Raw genomic sequence first — 16,355 nt, forward strand, 5'->3', positions numbered from 1 at the left:
CACATATCAAAGTTGCCGTGAAAAGAAGAGTTGTAAGCCCACTGTCTGAGTGTCATATGAAAGTTTATTAGGGTACAGAGAAAAAAGGCACACGGTGGGGAAAAAGCACGAAATGTCAACTTCAATCTTGACATTTCCACTTTAATCACGTAGTTTACTTTGTCATTTAGTAGAACATTATAAACTTCATCTTAAAATCGTTTAATTAACCAGTTTCTCAAATCACATCGTAATTAAAGTAGCACGTTAAATGCTTTGTTTTGTATTTGATCTTCTACTCGTATGTGCTCTATGTGTGTGAATCACTACTTGCTTCTTAAACTGGCTCTCTTCCTCCAACTGGACACAGAATCCATCACATTGTGATATTACAGCTCTCTGAATAACTAAAATACTGAGATGTATATGTGATGTCATTTTCATGATGATAGGAGTTAAAGCACATTATTAAACATGTGTTTCACTTCGATGAAATAATTTATTGTCTAAATTTGTCACTGCGTTTTAGCTGTGTTGTTTTTTTCTCTTTCTGTTTTATATTCAATATATATTGGCGTAGCCGTCACTGCAGTCAGTGCTTTTCTTTCCCCAAGTAACCGATCGCCATACAATCAGCTCTGTAATAGAAGTTAAGCCATCTGTAAGCTTAGCGCCGATTCTTCAAAACGTTTAAAGAACATTGAAATATCTTACGTAGTACATGTTTAATTATTCTATCCTTAACGACACTCCCAGTGAAGAATATAATTATTTAAATGAAGTTAAAGTTTTATGTGTATAATTTAACAAACATATTTTGCTGCATTTCACCTTAAAAATGATATCGTCATCATATGTAAATACGCGCTTTATAAAGTGGCTCAGGTTGTGAGATATTATAACTGTAGTCCAAGTTTTCAGTGGGTTAATTGTACTTATAAGTACAAACAGTTCTACAAGGAGCAATTGATTGAGTGCATTTAAAGTTCTTGGGATGAAACTGTTTCTGAGCCGCGAGGTCTGTACAGGAAATTAAAACGTTTTGCAGTGGCTGAGACAGCGTGTCCTTAAAGCTGTATACCGATAATTCTCTTTCCGATCAGCTGCTGCTGTGATTCACACTCAGATACAGTGATATAAATACTCCGAGTCGTGCAGTGAGAGTAATGTGGAAAAAGATGATCCGCTGAGGCAACTCCTAACGGGAGGAGCTGAAAGAAGAAGAAGAAGAAGAAGAAGGAGAAGTGAGAGTAACAACGCTAAAGCAGTTATGGTATTTGGAATACTAGGCTGTTCCCTGAACCATTATATTGTTACGAGTTAATTACAATCAGATGCATTACACTAATAAATAATATGCGGTTAGTTTCTGTGTATTTATAAAGCCACGTCATGAAAATAATGAGTAATCACACAAGAACAGTACCATTGCTTTGACGCTGGGTGCCGCCAGTTTGCAAAACCGGCGGAGAACTTGCGCACGACAAGGCATGAGGTACCTTGGAAAAGTCGTGGCTTTACGCCAAGTGTAGGTTTTATACATCGTGATTTGAACGTGGAAAAGTTCTTACGCAACATTTCTGTGCGTACGCACTGTTTATACATGAGGCCCCTGGTGGTTTCGAACTTCTTCTACTTACGGATGATGGAGGCCACTGTGCTCATTGGGACCTTCAAGGAAGCAGAAGTTTTTTCTGTAACTATCCCCAGATTTGTGCCTTGAGACAATCCTGTCTCGGATGTCTACAGACAGTTCTTTTGATTTCATGCTTGGTTTGTGCTCTGACATGAACTGTCGACTGTGGGACCTTCTATAGACAGGTGTGTGCCTTTCCAAATCATGTTCAATCAACTGAATTTACCACAGGTGGACTCCAATTAAGCTGCAGAAACATCTCAAGGCTGATCAGGGGAAACAGGATGCACCTGAGCTTAATTTTGAGCTTCATGTCAAAGGCTGTGAATACTTATGTACATGTGCTTTCTCAATTTTTTTATTTTTAATAAATTTGCAAAAACCTCAAGTAAACTTTTATCACGTTGTCATTATGGGGTGCTGTGTGTAGAATTCTGAGAAAAAAAATGAATTTAATCCATTTTGGAATAAGGCTGTAACATAACAAAATGTGGAAAAAGTGATGTGCTGTGAATACTTTCCGGATGCACTGTACAGCACTGTGATCCATATTCATATGATAATTGCAGGCAATACCACATATGTGCATTCTTGAAATGTTGAATCCACAACTATTTAAATGGATAACAATGAAAACAAAAGTTAGAATGTTAAGGAGTACTGTATACTGTGTGTAATGTGGCGTGCAATGGCACTGGACTAAAAACCACAAAGCTGCAAGTTCAGCCCCTGCCTTTTACTTACTAGCTCCAAAAAAAAGTACTTTAGATTTGGACTTTCAAAGCACTTTGTGTTCACTACTGAAAGAGTTGCATAAAATTTAGAATATTTGCTTGTTCCTGTAAGTAGTCGAGAGTCTGAAAGTTCAGTCATATTTTATGCTTTGTGCATGTGCTAGTATACCAGGAATGATGACCTGAAAGAAAACAATGTGCCTGTCACTTGTAGAAATACTCGGACTACTAGGTATTTGTCATGTTTATCATTTAATTTATTTAATATACAATAGTTTTGTAAATGTGCCATCTCAAGTGAGTTACTGTCTGGATAATGCTATTTATAGCTTGAAATATTGTATTGGTTGGCACAGTTAAATGTTTTTATTCTTCATTATGAATGTAGTATTTTACATTATTTAATTTCCTTTTCTGCAGCAATGCAGTTATAATAAACATCTTTTCAGTGAATTATAGAACTTTACAAAACAATGTTGTTGTGCATATTAACTAATAAGCCTTTTAGTATAACTAATAGCAGGAAGACAACTTTGAAAATCACATAATTTTTAGGCAATGTAAATCATCATTACTTTTCACAATATGTTCTTTAGATTTTTCAGTTCACCTGAATAAAGTAAAGGGCAGCACCATGGCACACTAGTAAACACTGCTTGAATTCTGGTTTCACTGCTTGTGTGGCTTATGATTAAATTTCAAATAAACCATGTATATCTTTTATGGAGGAAATATTTAATATTACCCCTTGACCCTCTGAATTAATAAGTTCTGATAGTGTAAGGATGAATTGATTCTAAATATTACTTTGAAAGAACCCTTGACGCTGTAGGGCAACATCATGAAGCACAGCTGTGGTCTTTTGCTACTTTACTAAGTTGCCTACTACCGCTACATTTTGACACAAGAAGTTTATTGAAGTTTTTAATCTTGAATACATGATTGATAATGAATGGAAAGGCTGAAGACTTTTTTATTACTCAGAAGGTTAGTGCCCTACTGAGTCCTCTTACTGACAGTTTCCCCAGAAAGCCATTTTTATGAGAAAACAGCTATGAATGCCTCCATATGGCATCTAAAATAACTGTCTATGATTTACCATCTGTTGCATCCATATTGTCCCATTGCGAATTTTTGACCACCTCCTGGGCTAGATTCTTCTGTCAGTCCTCCCTAGTCAGTGACAAGAATTATATAACAGACTCAAAGAATAGGAAATTAGATGGTCAGCACAGTACTACAGTGACAAATTTACCTAAGGTGTCTGGAAAGAGCAGAGAGATTTTCAGGAAAGCAATTTTCAGTAATCTAAAGAAGAAAGAACAGGAAGGAAGTAGCAGGTAAAGATGTAGTTGAGTTTAGATCAGAGATAAAGGATGTGAAAATACAGTAATCAGAGGCTTAAAAATGAAAAAAAAACATACAAAACATCACATAATTAGAAGCCAAAGACATTCTATAAATAATGAAAGACACATGAGAAAATACATCAGCATTCAATGCAAAAAGGGCATGGATGAGTGCAAAGTAGTAGTTCTACTTTATCTTTGTACAAATAAAGCAGTTTTATGATAGTAATGCAGCATGGAAACGTACATTGTTGCTCAAGTCAAGAATGTGTAATAAACATTGAAATTCTCTCTTGAAGTAATAATTCCTCAGCTATTTTGAGTTCAATTACTGGAAAAGAATTTTCCTTGGAAAGTGCATCTTAAAGCTAGTAATCCCCATGGAGTTCAGATGGATATCAGAGTGTGTGTCTAAGAGCTCTTGGGAAAGTCATTTTGAGGATCCAAAATACACAATGCTTTCAGTTCCCAAGAATCAGTGAGTTAGCTTCCTGGCTTGAAACGGGGTCATTTCAAACCCCAAAAGGAATGGGTGAGCTCCCTGGCTCCAATGAGTTTTTAACAGAAGGTGTTGGTTCTGCTCATTGGATTAGGGTCCATTTCTCAGTACAGGTAAACTGCCTGTTTAAAGGTGAATGAGTCTGTATATCAGAGTAAGCTTAAGATGTATCCCTTCCAGGTGACCCTTGGTCTATCAGAGCATACAGATAGGCCATCTGCTCAATAATTACCACTTTTGGTTATCAGGTGAAATGCAGAAAGCAAGATGGCCAAATGCTGACTCACTATAGAACTGCAGAAGACCTCTGTCACTAGGGAATTCCCGGACATTTTTCATTCCCGCATTCCCGGGAATGAAATTGCTGTAATTCCTGGGAAGCCGGGAACAGCCAAGTTTGCATATATAGCGTGTAAAAGTATAAAAATCGATCAAGAAATAACAGAGTTATAGTTGAAAACTGAAGACTTCATTGACGTCTGTCAGACAAGAGCTTTGAACAGCAACTTGAAATTGCAATGCATCAGTCTGTTACATCTGCATTATCTGTGCCTTGAAACTTGCCCTCACAGAATGATGACAAGAAACTGGATGCATCAGTAACAGCTGAAATGGCGGTGTTTCACAGCAACGGCAAGCAAGATCGTTGTTTAGAACATGTGTATCTGTATCTGATGACTGTGTTGCCTACTTCAATGGAGGCAAAGCGTGCTTTCTCAGTAGCTGGCGTACTCTGCATGAAGTACTCTCTCGCCTGGACGACCGCACGCTGGACACGTTATGCTTTCTACGCTCTTATTACCGCAACTAACTTGATCAGCGGTGCCCACAGTTTTTCGGCTTGCGAGCTACTTTTAAAATGACCAGGTCAAAATGATCTGCCTACATTAAAAAGTATATATATATATATATATACCTGTATATACTGTATATACACACTGAGTATACTTTATACATAAAATATATGTTGCTGTACCTTGCATAACTGAATAACCTTTATGGCACAATAACAATTCAATACATTTATGGTCACTACAGTATTTGGATTTAATAATCTTCATGTGGGAAAAGGCCGACTCGCATAAATAAGTAGAGCCGAATAATGCAGTCAAGGAGCTTTTGAATTCAGCTGAGTGAAAAATGACGGCTGTCCGATTAACTGCGATTTTAGTTCCCTCTCCTTTCTCTTCCTCAGATCGCTTTTTGGAAGGAAGTCAGTTTCGTAGTTTTTATGAACAGTTTCAAAGTGCCTTTCCACATTTTCCTTCTTTGGAATAGCAATGATAGATTGACAGATCAGACAAACGCACTTGGATTGTGACATTGTGAGAGAAAAAAAATTCTCTTCAAATTACACATAAAGCACATACCCTCCCCAAACAATTTTTTTAAAATCCCTTCTTTAGTCGATATAAATTAGAAGGCTAACTAGACCACAGCCGGAGTTTTGCAGTAGCTCGCGTGTTTGATCGTGCGTGAGGGGTGACCAGTGTCTTAGAAGAAAGGAGATCTCAGACTGGCCTGTATGTCAATCAAGTGGCAAATGCCATAGGGAGGATATATGATAGACTAACGTTTAAAAAAAAATTTTTTTTGAATGCAACGCGATCTACCTGCACTACCTTTGCGATCTACCAGTACATGTGAGATGCCCGTGCACTGTGTCATCCCGGGAAGCCCGGGACTCCCAGGAATGACATGCGGGATTCCCGAATACCTGGGAATGAATTCCCTATCTGTCACTTAAATAAGTGTTCTTCTGGAATGCAGGTGGGGTAGCATCTGGCATTCCACATCTGCCAAGTGTGTTCTTTTAACAGCGTAATCTTTGTGTGCCACTGAACCCCTAGCAGCATAGAGTAGAAAAGTGGACTTGACCTTTTCTGGATCTTTTGTGCATAGTGTACACTTTTTATAACATATATAAAAACATATTATTTTGCAACACAACATATAGTTACAGTATATAGGATCATTACTGTCATATGTACAGAGTACAGCAAACTCTTACTTGCATGTGCTAATCAACATTCAACACATTGCCACTGTCAGGTTCCATGAGTAGTAAGTACAACTACTTTATATCAAAACTTCTGCCTTCCTTACCTGATGAAGAACAATTACACAAACCTCTACACACACACTTTTGGGGCCAGGATCCTGGGGAGCTGCAGCTGAAAGGTAGGCACCAGTCCATGGCACTAAATCAATTCTTCGAATGGGCTCACTCAAACACATTTAAACCGGGGCATTTTAGAGTCCTAGATTAACCTAAATTGAGCATCTTTGGAGCAGAGGAAGACACCAAAATACTTGCATTAATATTAAACAAAATATATTGCATTATTTATATTATATTATATTATATTATATTCACAAAATCAGTATTCAAAGCAAGATTCAAAACCAGATCGCTCTAGATGTGAGCCTGCTATTCTAACCTTTATACCACCATGCCATCTGTTATATAATAAATATGTTATAGAAAGAACACTAATTATGAGTTATTCTTATATAGGATAAGTATCCCAAGGAGAGAACAATAATCAAAAATAATGTGTTTAATTAATGCTAAAACATAAGGCTGAACACCATGTATGAATTAAATATTCTTCCTTTCCTTTGTTTTCTAAAACATCCATTTTAGTTCAGAATTGCAAGAGTAGTTGATGTCTACTGCAGCAGCAATAAGTGCATGGCAAAAATCACCCACAAGAGGCCCCTGTCCATCTCAGGGCATACTGTCACACACAACCATATTAATTTATACTGGGCCAATTTATAGTCACCAGATAGCTATACCTGTCATTGACATAAAGGTGGATGTGAAGGTAAGCTTCATGTACTGTAGGCACTCTCTTAAGCAACGGGCAAACCTGGGACTCTGGAACTAGCAGGTGGTGGCACAAACAATTGTGTCACTATGCTGCCTCATGTGTTCCTTTGCTGCAGATTAGCAGGTACTGTCTTTTTTAATGCAACGCAGAATTTCTCCTAAGCCGTCCACAGGATTTTTTTCAGAATCATGATTATTGCACTGAATTTCTTGTTCTATAGGCCACGCTGTAAATACTAGCACTAACTAAACCCCTGAGCCTTCTATTGTTAAAGTGGCAGCTACTTTTTGGACTGCCTACCCACTTCTGTCCTCAGTGGGATTTTGACAGATGCCTATTGGATTGATCAACTGCTATCTAATGTCATAAAGGGTTAGGTGTTGCCCCTTTACCTCTTATGACCTATGTCTACCTGTGTTGTGTGCCTCCTTCGCATTGATTTGTTGAGAGGTTTTTTCAGTTGTTCTATAGTTTCTTTGTGCAATTGACTTCTCTTGGGTTTTTTGCCTGTCCTTTCCCATCCTCATAGTTTTATGGTTCTTTTACCACATAGACAGCTAATCACACAGATCAGATCTCGGTACTCATTTTATTCTTCTGTTGCCAGGACACTTACATAAAATCACACCTTTTCTTAACTAGTTGGTCTGGTTTAGCAGGTCCTGGAATTAAACACAAAATTAACTTTAAAATTATAGGTCTTATGTTGCCTAATGCAACAGATTAGCACTAAGACACACGATAATGGAAACTTGAACTAACAGCTTTACAAATGCTCTGAAATTATGGAAAATGTAAGTCATTTATGAGATGTTTTATTTACCTGCATAATGTTTTATATTGCATCCTGGTTGTGTTATGTGGTGTCATATTTTCAAATATCAGTGTTTGGCACTTTACATAACAGAAGGCTTGGTGGGTTAGTTACTCCTGGAGTTGGCAGAATAGTCTGTTGAGACTGGAATTTATTACAATACCCATGATTCCGAAAAGAATCCTGGGAATGACCTAGGAATATTTCAAAGGTTAAGTTTAAAAGGTCATTGTCTGTCAATCTGGGCCAAAGGTACACTTACAGGAAAATAGAAAGGTTAATTTTTGGATGATGATTGACAGAGTGGAAGGCAGAAATGAGCACTGTAGCATACTTTGTATTGTTGGACACAGCATGGTGGGTAAACCGCTCCCTTATCGTCAATAAGTGACTTCCCTTATCGTCAATAAGTGACTCACCTGAGGTGCAGTAGATTGTGCTTCGGAATATTTGTGTAAGGTAATAAAGTAGCATAGTGGCTGCAATTCTGACAGAGTTTAAGAGTTCTGGGTACAAATTATAACCTGAGCACTTCATTTATGTGGTTTTATACATGTTTTTCCCCATGTCAGCATGGGTTTCTCCAGGAATTCCAATTTGTCGTATATCTCAGTGCTGTGTAGGTTAGAATGATTTATGACTTTGTCCCAGTAAAAGCGGGTGTCCCTGTTTTGAACCCAGTATTGACTAGGTAGGTGGCTGTGTACTGCGATGGAAAAGTAGGTTATCAAATGGATGGGTGGACGTGAATATGCTTAGTTTTTCAATAAAATTTTTTTATACAAACAGCATCATCACAAGCACATGGACTACTGTGAATAATAGACATTTTAAGAGTGGGTGTCATCTGTCATGCAAAATGAAAAATGTTCCTTCTTCCACAGCTCTTACCTCCTGCAGTAATGAGTCTCAACAAAACAGAAAGGCAGGTACTGTATAAGCTATTGGCTGTGAATTGGCATCATTCTGTACATTCGCCAGCTGGAGACTAAAGAAAGGGAAAGCCATCTTATCTTTCTGAAGCTCCTTGCACCTGGCGACTGCTATAGTTTTTAAATAATATCATTGAATCACCTCCATCCACTATGTAGTATTGTAGCCCTTATCTGAAATTTTCTGTTTCAAATGAGGATTCTAATATTGCTGATGCAGAAGTCTTCATGGCCCAAGCCATGGCTTCTGTCTTTGCATTAAAAATTTAAATCATTCATATTTGATATCTTACTCCATTTCAGATTTATGAGCTACGATTCGCAATTGACTCACCTAAACATGCATGCTTTAGTGTTCATGTTGTATTTGTAGCCAAATTTAACACCATAAATTATAGTCATCTTAATTTAAATATTGTATTTGCACAACTCCACCCTTGTAGTGCCCAGAATGCTGCTTCCATCTAAGAAAAATGTTTGTTTGTTTTTTTTTGTTTTTTTTAAAAAAGTCATAGAGCACTCGCTTATTTTTGTTTCATTATGTACCTTCCACATCATTTGACTGCTTTAACCCCACAGGTTCTTCATGGTTGCGGTCATTTTTTTGTCTTATCAAGCATTGAGCGTTGCAATCCAAGAAGCTTATTAAATATGTGGAACACATTACTGAATTTATGCATGAGCTCCCCTAGGCTTTTGCAAAGCAAAGATCTGCATTACTTTATTATGCTGTGTGTTGTTGTTGTAAATGCACCTAACGTTTTGTATCACAGTGACTTCTGCTCATTTAAACTCATACAGCAAGTATCGCTTAAAAGAAATGTAACAGTGGACCAGCAACTTATGCAGTGGCTTTATAATACACTAGTGGAAAATGAAAAATAAACACACTGCAGGTGCCACGCAGCAGAGTTGGGATACTGGTAGGAGAATCATCTGAAAGTGTTAAGAACATGATTATGTGACATGGTTTATTTGGTACACAGAATATGAAACCTTATAACATACCTTCAATAATATTAGATGTTACCTCCCTGTGCAATTCAGGCCTGCACTCTGGCAAGCAGACAATCACACAGTTCACGCATGTCCTTCTGAAGAATACTAGCCTATGCCCTTTTGACCTGGAAGTGTAAACTGATCAAGTTTAATCAGCTGTGGATGGGTGTGGGAAATACATGTTCCATTCCATTCTTGTATGTGTTCAATCTATACATGCTAACCAGGACACTTGAAGAAGTACCTTCACTGTCATGGGCAGAATGAGATTTGTCTAGCTGGAAGAGCACATTTTGCAATGTTACCTCAACAAACACCAAAGGTAAACAAGCAATGTATTTGACTGCACTCCACACCAAGATGCCTATTATAGGCCCTGTGGATCACTGTTGTATACACAATGAATGTAGCTACTCACCAGGCCTCTGTTGAATACATACTTGACCATCACTCATTCTCAGGCTAAGTCTGCTTTCATCACAAAAAGGGCACAGACTGTCACCATTCCTTCCTGACAACGCATTCAAGGCACCACTGCAGACAGTCATGTCAGGGGAACAGTTACTGTAGTCCTGCTATGAGAAGGTCATTGCATATTGTCCAAGTCGACACTTACAGTGTGACAGTGGCTCTGGTTTGTTCTGCTGTGGCCATTTAGTCTGTCAAGGCCTACTTCTCTGATGCACTGGTCTTAATGTGCAGCTGTACGTCTGGGCTATCCTGAACCATGTCCCTAGCTGTGGATACCCTCCTATTCTCACTGTCACTAACACTGTAAGAACCAATCTTAGAAAGTACTGAAATTCTCTAAGTTAAATTAAATTCATATTAGTGTTTGCTTAGTCATAGACATAGACAATGGTATAGCCTTTTACCCCTTCTAAGTTAATAAGAGATAGAACTCTCTTGCTATAACTGAAATAGAGTATGACAATTGAGTCAGTTGTTGTTTAGAATAGGTCCCAGTGCACAGGGACTTAAAAGACTCATTTTCAGCATAGAAATGGGATAGGCATACAGTTTTCTGTCCGTTCTTAAATGGTTCAGAAACATTTAGAAATGATTTGTAATGATTAGAAATGAAACAAGAGTTAAGCTTTGAACAGAACTTTTCTTTAACAAGAACTTTTCTCTTTTTTTGCTATATCAATTTTCTCTCTTTTGTGTGAACTGTTTTATATTGAATTTTTACTAAAGCTTTTAAAAATGAAGATATTTTGTCTGTGGAATAACTTCAACATGTCAGGCTTTTGCTGAATCCCATTTCGTATGATAGAGCTGCTGAACTATGTTCATTTTGGGAAAATGCAGCTACACATTTTGTCAGAAAACTTGCCATCTGAAGGCATTGAACTTGAACATCTATACATCTGGGCTATCCTGAACCATGTCCCTAGCTGTGGATACCCTCCTATTCTCACTGTCACCACCACTGATGCAATGTGGACACTTCCTATCCAATTCATTCCTTAGAAGGGCTATCCTGCTTTGTGAAGGCAAATTTTATGACCTAGCTCAAACTCAGTTAATTGCATAAACGGTGTACAATGACATCTAAGGTGCACGAAGAACACTTCACAGAGTACTGTACAGTATGTGTCAATACAAACAACATTTTTCATAACCCTGTGAACATCTCCTATTGATTGCAGTATCGTGTTCTTCACCATACTCTGTCACTATTGGGTGCTCCATTGACCTTTAAATTTTGATCATACCCTTGTCTGCCTTCTGTCTTTACCATATTGTATTATAGTATTCCAAACTGGTTACCTTTTGGGGTTCTTTTTCACTTTCCACTAGTTCAGATAATACATACCCTTCATAGTGAGCTGTACTACAGAGACAGTTACAAAGTCCTGCCAAAATGAATTTTTCAATCAATTCAACCCCTTGCATAAACTGGCCAGAAAGGAAAACTTTAGACTGAAAAACATAAAGCCAAGTGTTCAGTTCTTTGAACTCTGAAGAGTGTTATGATTACTAAAAAAAAAAATCCACCAATTGTACTATAGGCAGAATATAAAGGTATAGAGAGGTGCCATATAAAGAAAAGATTGCTGTTGTTGCCTTAGGGCAGTGGTGGCAAACCTATGGCACGCGTGCCAAAGGGGGCACTCAGAGCCCTCTCAGTGGGCACGCGCCGCGCCCGAGCACAGAGTTCGTTACTATAAAGCCAGAGGAATGCGGAGCCGGGCTGCTCCCCTCACCGCTCCCCCTCTTCACGCGCGGGAGGACTTTTCTCACATCACCCGCCCCTCTGCCCAGCAGCCCAATGGGAGCGCTTCCTTCCTCTCCTGTCTGGGGTAAGGTGGGCTGACACACATGCTGCTTGAGGGTGCGGCATGGACTGCAGCCTTTGAGTCTGTGATTCCCGTGGTAGGGTTGGAGGGGATGTGGTATAGCGGGTCCACAGCTCAAAATTGAAAAGGCCAGTTTTAACAGATAATTGCTGCACTCGCGCTTAAAGGGTTATGGTAGAGTGGCCAGAGCGGTTTCCGGGAGCTTTGTGATGCGGGCAGTCCTCGCTTAAGCGCACAGGTGAGGAGTCATCCGCATCTGTAATTATTGCCGGGAGTTGCTAATCGCCACACCTGATCCACGACCCCGTAATATATAATAGAAGCTTTGGGGGGCGGAGCTTAATAGGGAAGACCTGCGTAAAACACTTGAGAGGATCGAAGGGATGACAAAGGACAGCACAGTTAGTTATGAAAATGAAATCCTTCAAGTGTGGAATTCTCTGCCAAATAATCTTAAGTCAATGAAGGCACTTGAGATTGCTTTCCTTACTTTGTTGGGAACATCTTATGCTTGTGCGCAGCTGTTTTCAGCTTTGAATTAAATCAAATCTGACACCAGAAACAGACTAACAGATGACCTGAGTGCTGCATGTGTTGCTCTCAAGCTTACAAAGTATGAGCCAAGGTTAGACAAATTATCAGCATGCATACAACAGCAAAAAGCACATTAATTGTTCAAAAGCATACCGAATGCAAACTTTTACCTTTCAACAAAAAGTTGTTTGTATCATTGAAAGCTCCGCTATTATGTTTTTCTTTTAAGACAAAAGATGTTAATGTATGAGTGGCTTTTCTAAACTAAAAGCTCAGTAGATAGACAGACAGAGCATCAGTATTGGCAGTTCAGTCCAATTTATCATCCAGCTGCACTCCCAGGTATTTATAGGTCTGTACCCTCTGCACACACTCACCTCTGATGATCACAGGGTCCATGAGGGGCCTGGGCCTCCTAAAATCCACCACCAGCTCCTTGGTTATGCTGGTGTCCAGTTTTAGGTGGTATTCAGGTTTGCGATAAATAAGTGGGTTTTGGATTGCAGTTTGGGCACTTGGTTTTTAAATGGTTCGCCATCACTGCCTTAGAGGGTCTGATCCTAGTGGCAGGCAACCAAGTTACAGAGTAGTATTTAAGGTGAGGAAAGGCAAAATGAAAATAACATTTTAGCTCTAATTTTAATTTGGGGTTATATAATATAAAAAGCAAAGCAACTATTGATTTCTGATTCCCTAACTTTAGTAATTTATGGTGCAATAATATTGTATCTCTGTAGAGTAAGTAATAAGAACCATTTTGTGGTAACTCTGTGCAATGGGGAATTTCTGTAGTGTATTAATTAACCTCTTATAGGTAACACAAAGCTCTTGTTAAATTCTTGTTGTATAGCAATAGTTGACTAATACACTATAGCTTGCCCATATACTAATGTAGTGCCACTGGTATTTTGTAAATTTCAATAACAAGCATTTGTTAAGCTCTTGTTACATGGCATAACTAATATATATACAGATCTAAAGATCTTGCGTTCCAAAGTGTTACCCATTTTGTTAACACTTTAATCACAGTTCAACAAAGGTGGCACACACGTTAACAATACAGCCACACAGCCCTAAAGATATCTGTACTAATCTCAACCCAGTTACTAACTGTGTGGAGTCTGCACATTCTTCCTAACCTTGTGTTGGTATATTGTTAGGAGTACTCTGAGTATTCCAAATCCCAAATATACCTAAGGTTTTTAAAAAATCTGGACTGATGTTGTGTGCTGTGTGTTTCCTGTGACAAAACGATACCCCATTTGGACTGAATACCAATGGTGCCTCACATTTTTAAGAATATGGAATACACAGCTGATCAGAATGTGGAATTTATGTACTCTCACCATATATTTGTGTGTAGCTCCTGTATGGGGTTTCATTCCATATGCTAAAAATGTACATCTTAGATTACCTGGTAATTCTTAAATGTTCCATTGTTAGTAAATGTGATATTGTGATCTTATTTTTACTCAGTGCTGCCAGGTGTGGCAAAGGCGCTATATAGGCGTCAACCTGACACAGACTGACAACAGAGGCACGTGTAAAATAAACAAGAAGACTTTCAATTTCTCTTCACCTGTGGAGCACGTCTTCCCCGTAATCCCCACAGGCACAACACAGTCCCAAACACTCCTCACAGGACAGCTTTGTCGTCGTCGACGTCGTCGTCATCCTACTCCTCCCGACTCTGGCGCCTTGAGTAGTGGCTGCAGGCCCCTTTTGTAGCCTTCCCGGAAGTGCTCCAGGTGGTAATTGGCCTAATTAGGATGCACTTCCGGGTGTGGCTGCATTCCAGCCCACAGAGGCTCATTAAGCCATGCAGCTCCTCCGGGTGGTGGCCACGGAGCCCAACAGGTCTGAGTCCTGAAGTCCCACATCTGTGGCCCCGATGTAACCCAGGAGGGCTGCCACCATGCGTTCCAGGGGACGTAGAGTGCATCCCATGGCTGCTCCCCCAGATCCAGTGTTGACGGAGTGTCCCAGCCAGGCATGGGTCCCGGCTGTCCCTCACACAGGATAGACACAGCCCTTTATGATGCAGTAGTATCTGGGGATAGACAGTTTACATTTTTGCAGTTTTACATTATTGGAATTTAGCATTAGCAATATTGCTTACTCAAAGAAAACAGTTTTAAACTTAAAAACTATGACATACATGGTGAGGAGTATGCTATCATTTTCAACATAAAATCAAGGAACAGGCAAAGGATCAGTTGAACACTGCCTAAAATGCTGTATACAGTACAGTGATGTCATCAATTTTCAAGCCACTGTCTATATTATATACACAAATTCCATGTTAAGCATCATTAAAAGGCACATTATGTTTTTCGTACACAGACAGTTTAAGTGACTGGCCGAAAATTGTGAAAATCCCCTCCTTAACATCAAGATACCATGTGTTAAGTGGCAAGTCTGTACTGCTTTATCCCCTGCATTGCAATCAGGTTTTCATTGCAAGCATGATCATATAGTATATGATTCAAAATCACTTCATTTAAACACCTGTTAAAATAGTATCCAGTTTTATTTCAGATTTTATTCTGAAGTTTGCATTTGAAGGTTTTCTGAATCATGAGTTTATTTGTGTTGTTAAATTTATTGTTTTATTTTCTTCCTGTCATGACTCTTTATTTTAAAATGCATGTTTCAATTCACCATTGAATTAATTGTTGTTAGAATTTCTTTTATGCTCAATGGAATTCAACCTACTCTTATTAAACTCTTATTACACATTACAGTGTAGATTATAGAATTTTGACATAAAATCAGCCTGTACATTTTATATATATACTGTATATACGCTACCAGCCAAAAGTTTTACAACACCCTTATTTTTTGTCAGTTTTTATTAAAATGTAAGCAGTTCAAGTCTAGCGAATAACCGAAAATGCTGCAAAGGTATGCAGTAAATTGCCAAAGGTTAAAAAAAAAAAAAGATTAGGTTACCAAAAACTGAAAAGTAATGTAATTTACAGAATTATACAAAAAGCCTTTTTCAGGGAACAACAAAAGCCTTGGTCACATTACATGACTTTTCCAGCAGTTTTCAGTTTTAGCCTACATTTACATTATCCTAGCGAGTCAAAGGCAGTCAGCGGCACACTTTCATGAAGCAGATCACTGAATATGACATAGGCAGTGACTGAGACCAAATAGTCTGCGCCTTGCTACCCGTAAATCAAACAGGTTGGATTGTCTTTAGTTGGAGGGGTAATAAGCCATGTGTGCAGGAGGATGAGCTGACAACCAATGAATACTCATCTGGAGGTAGAATGCATACAATAAGAAACATGCATGTTTTAAACTTCACAAAGAGAAGAGAAGCTTTTCTGTCTGATGTCTGGTGTTCTATGGAGTAAAGCAGTATATATAAACATAGATAGATAGATAGATAGATAGATAGATAGATAGATAGATAGATAGATAGATAGATAGATAGATAGATAGATAGATAGATAGACACTTTATTAATCCCAAGGGGAAATTTACATAATCCAGCAGCAGTATACTGATACAAAAAAAATATATTAAATTAAAGAGTAATAAAAACGCATGTAAAAGCAGACAATAACTTTGAGTAATGTTAGCATTTACTCCCCCGGGTGGAACTGAAGAGTTGCATAGTGTGGGGGAGGAACGATCTGCTCATTCTGTCAGTGGAGCAGGACAGTGACAAAAGTCTGTCGCTGAAGCTGCTCCTCTGTCTGGAGATGATACTGTTCAGTGGATGCAG

General features: G+C 38.6%; 1 protein-coding gene across 29 annotated transcripts in view; it reads left to right on the plus strand.

Moving 5' to 3' along the window:
* ablim1b (actin binding LIM protein 1b) overlaps nucleotides 1-16,355 on the plus strand; it is a 513,083-nt gene that overhangs the window by 423,392 nt on the left and 73,336 nt on the right. For 22 of the 29 annotated variants that reach the window (XM_039775700.1, XM_039775776.1, XM_039775715.1 and 19 more), the window contains one exon: nucleotides 8,733-8,777. The exons of the other annotated variants lie outside the window; for them this stretch is intronic. In XM_039775700.1, coding sequence (XP_039631634.1) covers nucleotides 8,733-8,777 — 45 coding nt within the window. The remainder of the gene's footprint in view (nucleotides 1-8,732; nucleotides 8,778-16,355) is intronic. 29 annotated transcript variants of the gene reach the window in all.

The sequence above is a fragment of the Polypterus senegalus genome, chromosome 1 (genome assembly GCF_016835505.1).
Source record: "Polypterus senegalus isolate Bchr_013 chromosome 1, ASM1683550v1, whole genome shotgun sequence".
Lineage (NCBI taxonomy): Eukaryota > Metazoa > Chordata > Cladistia > Polypteriformes > Polypteridae > Polypterus > Polypterus senegalus.